Raw genomic sequence first — 12,705 nt, forward strand, 5'->3', positions numbered from 1 at the left:
TACCAGGTGCCATGATTTTACAGGATGCTTTACACTGTCATTCACTAACAGTCCAGCAAGGTATTTCAAAATGATTTGGTAGTTTTATTTTTTGATGTTTGCAAATGTTGTATTTTCCCTTTAGTAGGCCTACACCATCTCAGTGCCACGACAAAGGCGACCCTTAATTTCATCGCACATTGTTTTTAACTCTCGAGGATAAACTAAAGGGTAATGTATACAGTGGGCAAAATCTTCAGTTGGCAAGTTCTTGTATCGGGTCACCGGCTGCCCACTCACACGAGGGGGGGGGGGGGGGGGGGGGGGGGGTTACGCCCTAGCACCAAACCGTCTCCCTCCCCCAAATGGATATTTTTTTCAAATAAAGCTTTAAGGACGACTGATGAGTGAAGCTGTGCTGTAGAAGACGGATCCTCTTTTGCGGATTCTAGAAATCAATTAAAAGAAAGACAAGCCAACAGGGAACAAGGGCGCCTCTAGCGTCAAATGGGTTCCCAACCAGTAGCGCACCGTACGTCTGGCCGTGCCGAGCTTGAAATTCCCGGTGTCATATGAAAATCAGACTCGTATGAAAATCAGACTCTTTTTCCCTTTTATTGGTTAAACCCTCTCGAGTGACCGGTCCCTCTCCTAATAATTTATGCATGAGCATGCACAATACCACCAATGAGTCCGTATTTCAAAAAACCTAAATTCATACTACACCGGCAAAAACTATAGCTGTGTGACAAGCTGTTAGTATAGTTGTCAATTGCGCATAGCGCCCTCACTGGTTTTCTTGCAAAAATTAGCAGAATACATTAGAACTCCTTTTTTTTCCTAACCCGTACATAAAATGCCGGTCGGTCATTGCTTTAAAAATATAACACACATTTGTATAGAATTTCAAAGACTTTAATTTCTGTATGTTTATTTATTCATTTCACCCAATGAGGTGCAAATTAGAAAGGTAAAATTTGTATATATTTCCGAAATAAGAAGCAATTAAACAGCATATGACAACTTAATCAAGACAAACGAATACAGAAGTAAATTTCATGATTTCAATATATATAAGATGATTGGAACATAATTATGAAAAAAAACCCCAGATATGATAATTCAATACGCCATTTATGTACATGCACATGTTTAGTGAAAAAAAAACCTATTATTCATTCATTTAACAAAATATATATTGGTGCAACACTTATCTCCCTACAGACAATGACATTAAATTTGTATTTTTTGATTTGTTTCGGGAAATTTCTTCTTTTTTTAATCCTAATCCGATCTCTTTCAAATTTGTCAATCTGTGATATGGTGATGTAAAAAACATGTGACAAAACTATTATGTCAACAATCCCATGAAGAATCAAAGGTCCAATATTATTCAGTGTGTATAACTTAATTTCACAATGCGCACAATCCAGGTCAAAGGTCGATGCATATTACCAGGCTATATGACATACAAGATAATGTATTTGCCCGCTATCAGTTATAAATAGAGCGCAACTTACTGATTTTGTTAACTGAAACAAATTCTTGTTTTTAATCTAAAACTTACAGTATAAAAATATTTGATAAGAATTTAAAATACATGTATATGAATGTTAAATCTGTAATGATGAAATCAAAACAAAAATGTCATCGATTTCAAATGATTTTTAGTGCATTTTCCTGTCTCTGAGACAGGACAAAAATCCAGCTACTTTGAAATGTTACACATTTTTAAAAACAAGATGTGCAAAAATGATGGTTTTTAATTTTAACAATTTCAGGAATATGAAAAAAAAAATCCAACTTTTTTTCCTTAAAAATTTACAGAATTAACACTGCATGAGTTGCATTATAAAGAGCTCTTATTACAAAAGAAACTTCTTGTTTAATTAAAAAATACAAATAATTCTTTATGTGACCAAGTCTTATACGCAATATAATAGTGCAATGGGCACTTGGGCTAGTGACATATTTTCCCACTGGAAAACTTTGGCAACTTTTGGGTTTGAGAATATCTGTTCCTCCCATACGTTCAGATATTCTCCCAGAGCTACGCTAGTAACAGGCTGTAAAGCATGATTAGAACAATACAAATTGTTGTTTTTAACATCTGTGTATTATCAATAAAATTCTTTATTTCACTCATTCGATCCGATAGAAAAAGATTGCGTACATATACTATTTGTGGATTAACAATTTTTTTTGGTTCTCTCTATAAAATCAGTCCGTAGTACTATTAATAACTTTTGATGCGAGTTAGTTTTTATAACGTGGGCAAAATACCTAGTCCAATTTAGACTCTCCTGTAACAGCTTCAGTTATTATGACAAATAATTTCTGTACATTGCATTAAGTTTTGATTGTCGATGATAGCTTGAAAGGGACATGATTAGTACATGTCAGAAATTAGTACATTCCTTCACCAATCCATGTTCTTCACATCTGTGGGGTGGTTTCTGCTGGTCTGGTACCCGGCATTCCACAAATTAGGAACCAGGGTTGTAGGGTGGTGGCTTGTCATTGGGGTCGTACTGTAACCAATAAAGAAAAGACAACACAAGAAACATAATGTTCACAATGTTCACAAGGGGTTACAAAACTGGCCAAAAAAAAAAGCAACAGAAATTCAAGTCAAGCTCGGCAGTTCTCATTACATCCAAAATTGTCAACAGGTGCTGAACACTATACAAAAAAGGATTTACAAAGCCAAAAAATACTTTGGAATCACTAAAATGAAAGTAAAGTCTGTAATCACAGGCATGCAACTGGTAAGTCACAAAAAAGAGGAAATTCAAATCTTTCCAAGACTTTGTACAGTGTTTTTCTATTTTCAACGACACACATGGGAGGTCAAAAAAGAGGAAATCAGCTGATCCGAGGAAAAGCTGCATGCCTGTAATCACCATACATACAGCATGGGACACATGTACAGGAATATTGCACAATGAGGTTAAAACAGGATGCGACCCTCTACGACAGTGTAGGGTGTGTACATGCATGAATGCACACACAGACCACACTTTAAATAGTAACTTTTCATTTCACAACCACAACAGTGCATAAACAAGCTCATATATCACACAAACTGAAAGTGAAATTTCCTGAAAATGACGGAAGGAATTCACATGCGATTTACAGGACACGTGAAGTGAAAGAAAAAGTATGCCATCGAGCGACAATAATGTGCTGGAAAAATAATACTGACTTGCACATCAGTGTAAATATTACGTATTTCTTTTAACATGGGTTAAGGAGGATGTATGCATGCATGCATGTACATTTATATGATTCGACTGGAAAGGGATATTTCTCGAACTCCCAGAAGGAAAGAACATGCGATTCAAAGGAAACGATGCCATCGGAGTGACACTAATTCGCTAATATTGACTTCCACATCTGCGCAAATACATACGTGTGTTTCTTTTAACATGGGTTTGGCAGGATGCATGCATGAAATGAAGTACATGTATATGATGTGACTGAAAATAAATTGAACTTAGGTTTTCAACATAATCCAATAATTTGTGATGTTCTCTTAACCCTGCTCAATCCAAAACAATGCTGTACAGGTACATGTACATTGTATGTCTGCAGCAAAAATAAGATTCAAACAGTAAGAACTAGAAATTTGTACAATAGTAAAAAATATAAATTCAATGTACTATGCGTGATAAATATTATACAAATTTGTACAATTTAATATAATTTAAATACAATTGGAATATCTAACTGCAATTACCGATTCAAAATTTACTACTGAATAAAGTTAATTTTAATTGCACCACATGATAAACACTGATACAAAAATACACGTAGATTTTTTTCTTTCAATATATCAATATAACTTAGGTGGAATGCAAATTTTTGTTGCACAAATCTGTAAACCATACATGTATGTGATAAAGAGAGAATAAAGTTATGCGAGGAATGGACAATAAAAGAAACTAAATGAAACATGTGGAATGTATTTTAGCATGGAAAAATGGTAATTTTCCAAAAAGTATGGATGACCCATTGTACGTTTCCACATTGTAAAATATAATATAAGTCAACAGATGTACATGTACATCTATTCAACATCTGTGTGAATAAGTGTAAAATTTTCCCTAAAAGAGCTTAAATACTACATAATGAGTATCAATTTCTATACTGAGTACAAAATACCCTACCACAAGTCTGGACTTCACACACAATGCAACGTTACAAAAATATGCAGAATTTGGTAAGAAGAATAAAGAACTGTTAGTAATTTAAATGTGCATGACAAATATACATGTAGGTGCATTTTACGTCCATTCCTAGGATCTGACTGTTCTCCCCAGAGTGGGGAGTAAGGAGTGGGGGTGTTTAAAATAATTTGCCCCTCCCTCTTCTGGAATAGATTGTCTGCACTGAAGCCATCTGTGAGATGCGTGCTTTTGTTTTAATTCAGGCATGCAACTGGGAAATCACAAAAAAAGAGGAAATTCAAATTTTCCCCAGACTTTGTACAGTGTTTTTCTATTTTCAATGGCACACATGGGAAGTAAAAAAAGAGGAAATCAGCTGATCCGAGGAAAAGTTGCATGCCTGTTTTATGGGGCCATGCACAAGTAGACCTCTAGAGCGTATTCAAAACCCTGATCACGTGTTGAATGAACACGAGAACAGGGTTACGAATGACGGGAATCAACATGCCAATGGTGTTTGCGAACACAATTCTCACTCCCCACTTATTGGAGAGTAGATGAAGAACGTCCAGAACAAAGATGGGGGATTTAGGCCCCTACAGGAACTTGCGTTAATATTTGTGTATAAAATTGAAAGCATACATTCAGTGCTGGAGCAGTAACGATACAAAAATTAAAATGTACGTGGTTATAGAGTGGGCTTGTCAGCTTTGTCTTTGCCAATTTTTATAGCTGTTTAGGGATTTTAATTATTTTTGTATTATTTCAATTAATTGTCCCTTCTTTTCATTCGGCGTTTTGATACGGCGCCAGCCATCTTGAATTTTCGCCAAGCTGCACTCCACACGCACTTGGGCGTTCGTAATCAACAACCCGAGAACACTGTTCGCGGGTCACTCGAGAACAGGGTTTCAATTACGCCCCTTGTGAATTCATTGTTACTGAATTAAATTAACAAAACAACACCTCAAAGATGTACACTTATCGATATTAGATTTTGCCCTTCGCCGACGTATAAACCTCAACTTAGACGGTTCCTTATGCAAAGTGTCTATACAGTAATGTGAAGATGTTTAATATAAAAAGATTTGTGCATTAGGACAGAAGTAATAGAGCACAGTAGAAAACAATTAGGTACAACAAGAAACAGTACAGCATGAGAATGGGTGAAAAGAGAAACCAGATGGATACGAGTGGGAAAACCAACACGACGAAGGAGAAAATGGTCGTGTGGATGCTCCAACTGACTTCCCCTGTTAGTGAGATCAAGGTGTTTACATGTACCTGGGCTTCCTTGGTGGCGACTGCTCCAGCTTGCTGTACTGGCATGGCTGGGTTGACTTGTTGGGCTGGGGGCTGCATGCCTGGAGGAACCTGCCAATGAAGGATTGTCATCCAGATTAGATTTGGTGAACATTTAGCAATCTTGCGTGCAGTGTTGAACCTATTGCACCTGTACTACATTGCACCTGTACTACATGAGGGGTGAGTGTGGCCTAGTGGCTAGGGTTTGTGACTCGTGATCAGAGGGTCAGGAGTTTAAATCCAGCTGCTGGTCATATGTTGTGTCCTTGGGCAAGCCACTTCACCCCACTTGCCTTTCTCCACCCAGGAGTTTAAAAGGGTACTGGCATTAGCTGGGGAGTAACCTGCGATGGACTGGCATCCCATCCAAGGGGAATAGAAATAGTCTCAATTGTTTCAGGCCAAGGAAAGCAGGGATAAACGCCTGCCTGGTGGGCCCCATTGGCTCTTGACTTGACAGACTTTACTTACTTTGTAAGACATTGTAAACATGCAATGAAGTAACAGGCAGGGCTGTTTGGGATAGTTCTTTTTTTTAAGTAAACCAGAAGGCAGAGTGCAAGAAACAAGATTCCAAGCTCAAATTTGGGTTGGTTAAATGTTTTGGGAGGATTATTTGGACAGATTTAAAAACGGCAATTTGGGTGGATAATGAATCCCTTCCGTCTGATCAATGGTAATTATCTAAAATTACAGGAAGATATTTTGAACTTCCTGAAGCATTATACAATACTATCAATCTTGCACTTCTTGTAGCTTTGGATCTCTCTAAACCTCAATGCCTCAGCCACCAATCTGAATAATTAATCCACCACTGAGTTTAATACCTGGTTGTAAGGTGGGACAGGCCCTGGGGGTGGCTGGGGGTATCCCCCATACTGGTTGTAGCCGGCTTGCGTGTAGGGCTGCTGTGGCCCCTCGGTGTTCACCAGGGTGCCGTAGACGGGACCTGAGTAAGCCTGCTGCCGGACCACCAGCACTTGGCGCTGACGGATCTGGCGACGTCGGATGATTGCGCAGCAGGTGGTCAGGATGATCAGGAGGATTACCCCCCACATGAACCAGAACCCTGCAATGGGGGGAAAATAAACCATTTTTAACATTTGTATTTCATTCCTGATACCAATGACAAAATAAATCATGCAAATTATTTTACATTCATGTACGGCAGAGAACAATGCAACATTAATGTGATATTTCACAAATCATTTTTTTTAGTATTGTTCACTCAATCATCATTTAACAACTTTTTCTGGAGACTTTTAACTCTTAACTTGTAGAAAGTTTGGAGTTCGAAACTGTTCAAATCCAATGTTAAAAATTTTCTAATTCAGTGATAAAACTAGCCTGTTAAAATTGGTCATGTTGGTTGCAGCTAAAGGGTTCCCAATTTTAGTTACTTAGGTTAACAATTTGCTAGGTCAATTTTGATATTTTTTCCCCTATAACTTACACCATGTCAGGGCAACATTGTAGCAACAGTAGTAGTAACCATAACTATCACTGCAACAACCAGTACTACAGTACGACCCGTCGATACAGTATTCAGCCTGCAGTGCAAAAATTAGAATAAATAAAAAGAAGATATATGATGACCTAAAGCATCTAACAGTTTACTTTGAGTTAAGAGAAATAATGGGGCCAGTTAACATGGTTAAAGACTAACAATCTTGACTAAGGAAACAATGTTGCAACCTGACATTGTGTACAAAGTCTATGGAGAGGAAAATTTTCCAAGTATTTTTTAACAAATTTGGAATGATTCTCAGTCCCAGACACATGCCAGATTCATATCTTATCATCATTTTTGCAATTAATGACCTTCATTGAGATGATATGCAGGAAAAAAAAGTGGCGTCAGGTTGCAACATTTTCCCCCTAATTTAACTTTAAGACTAGTTAAATACATGTACTAAAGTAACAATAATTTAAACTAAGTTTCAAGAATTCTCATGGCCATGCACCTAGAGAATTGTACATAACCATTTGGGGTCAGGATACATTAATTTCCCAAAACTTGAATTGTATATTAAACTTTACTTTACTTTATTTCATCTCAAGGCATAAAAGAATACAGTTTGTACGACTATGATTCATGCATTTTTAGAATATAAAGATAAGAATAACATTTGAATAACACCACCTAGAGATGCAGGGGACCCACAAAAAGCAAAGCTTGTCGAGTGCGAGTCCCCTGAACATAAACAACAAAGAAGACACAGGATGACAAGAACGATTATAAACAAAGACAGCATGAAAGCTAAACAAAAAATATACATACACAAAAATAACGTAACATAATCATCATGATCATAATACAAATTAAAGGTAAATTTTAAATGAAAATGAATATAAGCTACGCGAAAGTCACAATATGACAAACAATAACAAACTGGTGAATTTTACAGGGAAATGAATGAATTTATAAAATAAAATAAAAGGTTAAAAAACATATATTTTGTATAAAAAAAATATATTTTGGATTGAGAAACCATCGGTCACGTTCATTTAAAAATGCAAATTATGTGTACAAATTTAAAATTTAGAAAAAACTGTGGGAGCCAAACTGTGTATACGTATACAACTGTGATGAATAAACTTTCATTCTTTCCAATTATACGACAGAAACTTTAGAAGATTTTCCTCATATTTATTCAGTGCCGTCCTGGAAAGCCGAAAATCATGGAAGTTGTTGAGCCCATGGCCGAAACACCACCACTGACCACCCCGCTGATCACTTTTAATTACGAATTTTACGATAATCAGTAATAATTACTTACGGCAGCAGAATCGAGGAGATAAACAAGCCACAAACACAAAGGCAGCACAAAAGGATTCATCTTTATTGATGCCATTTTCTGGACTAATTTTGTTTCAAGATCAAGGAAATTGCGGGCCAGAAACAACAGGACCACGCATCAAAAAATAACTTGAGAATCAGTCTGATTGCCGTGCAGCTAGCCTGCTTCAATATTCCCTGTATCGGCGCGGCGGCGCATAGACCAGTAAATCTCTCATGTGACGCATCACGTGATTAAGCCAGGATTGCAATTTTCCAAGTTAAGTGTGACGTCACATCTCAACTTAATGCTTACTGCATAATGGTGTAGCACATGCATAGTTATTTTATTTAAAAGAAAAAAAAAACCTCTGCTGATTATTTCGTGGATTTATGATTTCCCCCAATCCCACCCCATATTGGGACACCAAAAAACCAGAAGCTTTGGGATTTTGTATTGAAAAATAATATCATATTCAAAATCATTCTCAGGACAACCAATCAGTGACAATTAAAGTCCGAGTCTGACACAAAACACCAAATTTGTCAACTTCTTATTTTATTATACTAAGAAAGTAAACTTCAAGTTTCTGTTTTGTATAAATAGCAAGGCACATATGCACAGAATGTATCTAACGAATTTTAAAAAAAATATCATTTTGTAAAGGATGCACAAAATTTAACTTGATTAACGAATGGTTGTGGGTGGATTCAAGTTTGTGAGTTCTCGACCAGCCTAAATGAGCCACCCCCCCCCCCAAAAAAAACCTGCCCACAAAACGAACCCCTGAACATTGAACCCACTTACAGCACTGATCCATGCCATTTTGCAAAGAAATGATTCAGAGTTGCCGTGATTATGACCAAAATGAAAGTGATTGTGTTCGCAAATATTTCTTTTCTGCCGTCATGCTAATAAATGTAGGTACAAATTTAAAGTACACAAATAAGGAGTTCAATATACCATGAGTTGAATAGTAAACTAAATGCTGATGTAACTTTAATACACAATACTGACTCTGTACGGTTTTTGTTTACTAAATGTAAAAACTGTGTTTAAGTACCAAATACCTGAACTTTTATTTTAAATCATGTAAATGTAAAAAAAACCAAATTATATACTCTTAGTTCCAATTACATAGTTGATTTCCAAAAGTTTTCTTTTTCAAAGTTCAAATTTAATTCTGATTATCAATATCTGATTAAACTTTAAGCCACTTTTAGTAGCAGAGAATCTTTTAATCTTAAATTATGCAAAGTTATGCTACTGAGCTGTAAAATACAAGTCCTTTGGTACATCTCCAATTGTTATTTAGTACGGAACTGGTCAATAAATGTATCTTAGGTTTTCAAACACAAATCAATATCCTTTGTTTTTTCTCCAAGTCACCCATACCCTATGATGTGAAACGGGCAACACTATTTTTGCTCCAAGTCACCCATACCCTATGATGTGAAACGGGCAATACTATTTTTGCTCCAAGTCACCCATACCCTATGATGTGAAACGGGCAATACTATTTTTGCTCCATGAGAAACTCGAGGCAGTCCTCATCTGAGTTGATCATGACGCCCTCGGCCTCCGTCACCTGTAGGCCCTCCCTGGTCACACACCAGCAAGATCCTGCAGTACAGAGAGGAAAGTTCAAGCTCTGTAAACATTAGACTTGAAGGTCCTTATATTTGGGTGTTATCCGTGCATGATGCATAACCCACTAAACCTGGCACGGCATAGTCAGGGGTGTGAGTGACCACTGATAAAAATAGCTGAAAACAGCTGAAAAAGGTGTAAAAAGCTGAACTTTGGAAATCTCCTATACTTTTGTACACAGCAAGTGAGGGGAAAGAAGCTGAAATCCAAAACAAAAAAAGCTAAAATCAGCTTTTAAGCTGAGATTTCACACCCCTGATAGTGAATGTACACTGCCTTCTTGCGTCATGTCAGTTCCCTCACAAAGCCAATATAAGGGTACAGTATTTTAACAGTGAGTATCTTTTTTTGTGAATTTCTAAGCTGAATCAATAATCTTTCTTCAGGAAAAATGGGTGTTTCAATGAAATTTCTTTCATCCATATTCGATCAAACTAGTCAGTAGTAAAATGAAATCAAAGACTGAGCAACCCTGTTTATTGCAATAAATACTTATCAAAGTCACAATTTGCAAAGGAGCTTCATATAGTCTAAAGTTTATTTCTATCAAGACATGGACTAGAGATACGTACCGATTGACCCAGAGCACTGCATGGGTCTGTAGAAGCCTTTATTGTCACACCGTGGAGTAGTTTGTCCAACCATGGATGCCCTGTCAAGTTTCAGGTTCTTCTCTTGCTCGCATGGCCCCACTACAACACACACACACAAAAGTTAAAAAAAAAATCAACATTTATACTGGATACATACTGGATACACCTCTGCCAAGGAGGTTATATTTTCATCTGTGTTAGTTTGTTTGTTCGTCAGTTGGTTGGTTGGTCTGTTAACTAGGTAACTCCAAAACTTGTGGACTGATTTTTCATGAAAATTATTTCAGGGGTGGTCCTTGATACAAGTACAAATCCACTAGATTTTGAAAGTGGTCTGGATCTGGATCCAGTATTTTTTTAAAGGATTCTTAAGCCCACACAGGGATTTGGGTTGTCGCAGTGGTACTTTCCCCACCTTCCACCTCAATGGTCCGGGTTCAAATCCCATCCAGATCAGCAGAAACATGGGGGTAGTAAATGCGGAGGGAAAAGGAATGAGAGCAGAAATGGAATTACCTCTGCGATGGTGTGGGCATTCTCCTTCATTCTTCTGGTGGATGAAATCTTGGTTCCTGGTGCATTTGAGGTACCGCAGTGTACACTCATTGCCATAGGTCACTCCGTCGGTCCCACACACGGGATCGTACATCTTGTTGCAGGCAATGGAGCACTGCTTTTCTGTTTTATACAAAAGAAAAGAGCTTTCAATACCTTGGATCTCTTAACTCAATCTCCATCATGCTTTGAACTTGCCAAATTAACCCAGTGGCCCTTGTACCGCTCCAAACCGCCCCGCCTGTTATTCCTCATACTACACCAACATGTCCCAGCACTCTGTGGGAGTTTTTCATTCATGGAGAAACAAATACAGTGTAAATTGATTGTAATGAATTATTGACAATCGAACCAGATCATAGCAAAGTTCATGTATTTGATAAATTTGCTACATAGGCCTAGACATGCCAAACTGGCTGAACCATCCTACATACATGTCTATTTTTTTGTTGTAAAGAATATGATACGTGAAAGTAGTGAACGACGCTATGCACATACCTGCTACAGGTTTTTGGCACTGTATCCCACAGCCATTTGAGCAACACTTGAAGTTCCCTTCACAGTCGCTGTCACCAGAGCAGTCTTCTACACAAATGCCTGCCATATCTTGTGGTAAATCTTGGCATGCCCCCTCCTTGTTGACTGCAGAGACAAATTAGGGAGAAAAGAAACAAGTGAAGAACATGTAAATTTCTCTGCTTTGTTTTCTCTGACTGTTTATTCTACATTTAAATTCTCTTTGAACTGAGACTTCGGATAGAGTAAGTGAGTTCTGTTTATTTCAAGTAAGTACACTCTTAATGTACTGCCCTGAACTTTGAGTTTTATTGTGTTTTTTTTTTCATCCCATTTGTGTTTGAACATTGACCAATGAAAGAGGAGCTACTTGTCATGAAATATGTATGAAATGTAGTAACATTGGCTATTTAACTACACATTTAAACAACCACTGACCAATTGGTGTCCCATGGAGCTATAGCTCCATGGGTGGCCACAGTGGACAAGTGGTTTTTCTTGGACATACTTCTTCTCACAAATGTTTCTTCATCTTGTGTCGTCTGCTCATATTTCATCCCATGGCTTTGGTAATGGAAGTATCCACGCTCAGCTGCAACATTCTGGAACACAAGCATGACAAGCAGATATTAAACATTAGTTATGTTGAGTACTGGCTGTCTGGTTAAATCACAACAGCAGCAGTCCTTTCAAAGTTTCAATCAAGTTTCACTGTCTAGCTTCCACTTCTGTGGACTGGGTTTGAATCCTGCGAAGGCAAGCAAAAGCAGTACTACAGCAGTACACTTTTGCCAGTTTTCAAGTTAATGCCACCATGGAGCTAGCTCCATAGTAGTAAGTAGTATTAGGACCTTGCTCTATGGTATTACTAAGTAACACCACTAACACTAACACTGGAACACAGTGAGTTAGACTTTCTGATCTTGTCTCGACAACTCACCAAAACCAAAGATATGGCAAGAATGACACACAAAACAATACTGGTGAATCTCCTCATTTTCGGTGGACTGAGCGGAGCAACTTTTCTTCGATTAGCAAGCTTCTCTACTAATAAATAATTGTACTAGTACTTTAGTTTGGGATAATTCCTGGAGGAACTGTGCTACACAGTAGTACACTTTCTGACACCACAAATGTAAACAGGAAATGACTGCAGTG

General features: G+C 37.5%; 2 protein-coding genes across 6 annotated transcripts; both read right to left on the reverse strand.

Annotated features, from left to right (window-relative positions):
- Nucleotides 1-883: 883 nt before the first annotated feature.
- LOC119731546 (WW domain binding protein 1-like) lies at nucleotides 884-8,408 on the reverse strand. Of its 2 annotated transcripts, none has more exons than XM_038204721.1 (5): nucleotides 8,234-8,408; nucleotides 6,907-7,003; nucleotides 6,281-6,522; nucleotides 5,433-5,525; nucleotides 884-2,510 (listed from the first exon to the last, which is right to left on the reverse strand). In XM_038204721.1, the coding sequence occupies exons 1-5, from the start codon at nucleotides 8,306-8,308 to the stop codon at nucleotides 2,466-2,468; spliced, it is 552 nt and encodes a 183-aa protein (XP_038060649.1). In that variant the 5' UTR covers nucleotides 8,309-8,408; the 3' UTR covers nucleotides 884-2,465. The 2 variants fall into 2 exon arrangements, with proteins under 2 accessions (XP_038060649.1, XP_038060650.1); XM_038204722.1 differs by having other exon boundaries at nucleotides 5,433-5,522; nucleotides 8,234-8,404.
- A 361-nt stretch (nucleotides 8,409-8,769) lies between these two features.
- On the reverse strand, nucleotides 8,770-12,700 carry LOC119731545 (ovoinhibitor-like). 4 transcript variants are annotated; one of them, XM_038204719.1, is made up of 7 exons: nucleotides 12,488-12,700; nucleotides 12,056-12,149; nucleotides 11,530-11,673; nucleotides 10,993-11,154; nucleotides 10,456-10,575; nucleotides 9,754-9,856; nucleotides 8,770-9,655 (listed from the first exon to the last, which is right to left on the reverse strand). In XM_038204719.1, exons 1-7 carry the CDS (start codon nucleotides 12,542-12,544, stop codon nucleotides 9,652-9,654), a joined length of 684 nt encoding a protein of 227 aa, XP_038060647.1. In that variant the 5' UTR covers nucleotides 12,545-12,700; the 3' UTR covers nucleotides 8,770-9,651. The 4 variants fall into 4 exon arrangements, with proteins under 4 accessions (XP_038060647.1, XP_038060645.1, XP_038060646.1 ...); XM_038204717.1 differs by having other exon boundaries at nucleotides 8,770-9,704; XM_038204718.1 differs by having other exon boundaries at nucleotides 8,770-9,677; nucleotides 9,727-9,856.
- Nucleotides 12,701-12,705: the final 5 nt, after the last annotated feature.

Source organism: Patiria miniata, unplaced genomic scaffold, assembly GCF_015706575.1.
Source record: "Patiria miniata isolate m_02_andy unplaced genomic scaffold, ASM1570657v1 HiC_scaffold_24, whole genome shotgun sequence".
In the NCBI taxonomy this organism is placed as follows: Eukaryota; Metazoa; Echinodermata; class Asteroidea; order Valvatida; family Asterinidae; genus Patiria; species Patiria miniata.

Coding starts and splice junctions, on each gene's coding strand:
- LOC119731546 (XM_038204721.1), bottom strand. CDS start 8,308: ATGGCATCAATAAAGATGAATCCTTTTGTGCTGCCTTTGTGTTTGTGG. Junction 5,526..6,280: donor CTGTCCCACCTTACAACCAG/GTATTAAACTCA, acceptor ATCCTTCATTGG/CAGGTTCCTCCAGGCATGCA. Junction 2,511..5,432: donor TCGCCACCAAGGAAGCCCAG/GTACATGTAAAC, acceptor TATTGGTTACAG/TACGACCCCAATGACAAGCC.
- LOC119731545 (XM_038204719.1), bottom strand. CDS start 12,544: ATGAGGAGATTCACCAGTATTGTTTTGTGTGTCATTCTTGCCATATCT. Junction 11,674..12,055: donor AGAAACATTTGTGAGAAGAA/GTATGTCCAAGA, acceptor TTGTCTCTGCAG/TCAACAAGGAGGGGGCATGC. Junction 9,857..10,455: donor GCAGTGCTCTGGGTCAATCG/GTACGTATCTCT, acceptor TCTGTACTGCAG/GATCTTGCTGGTGTGTGACC.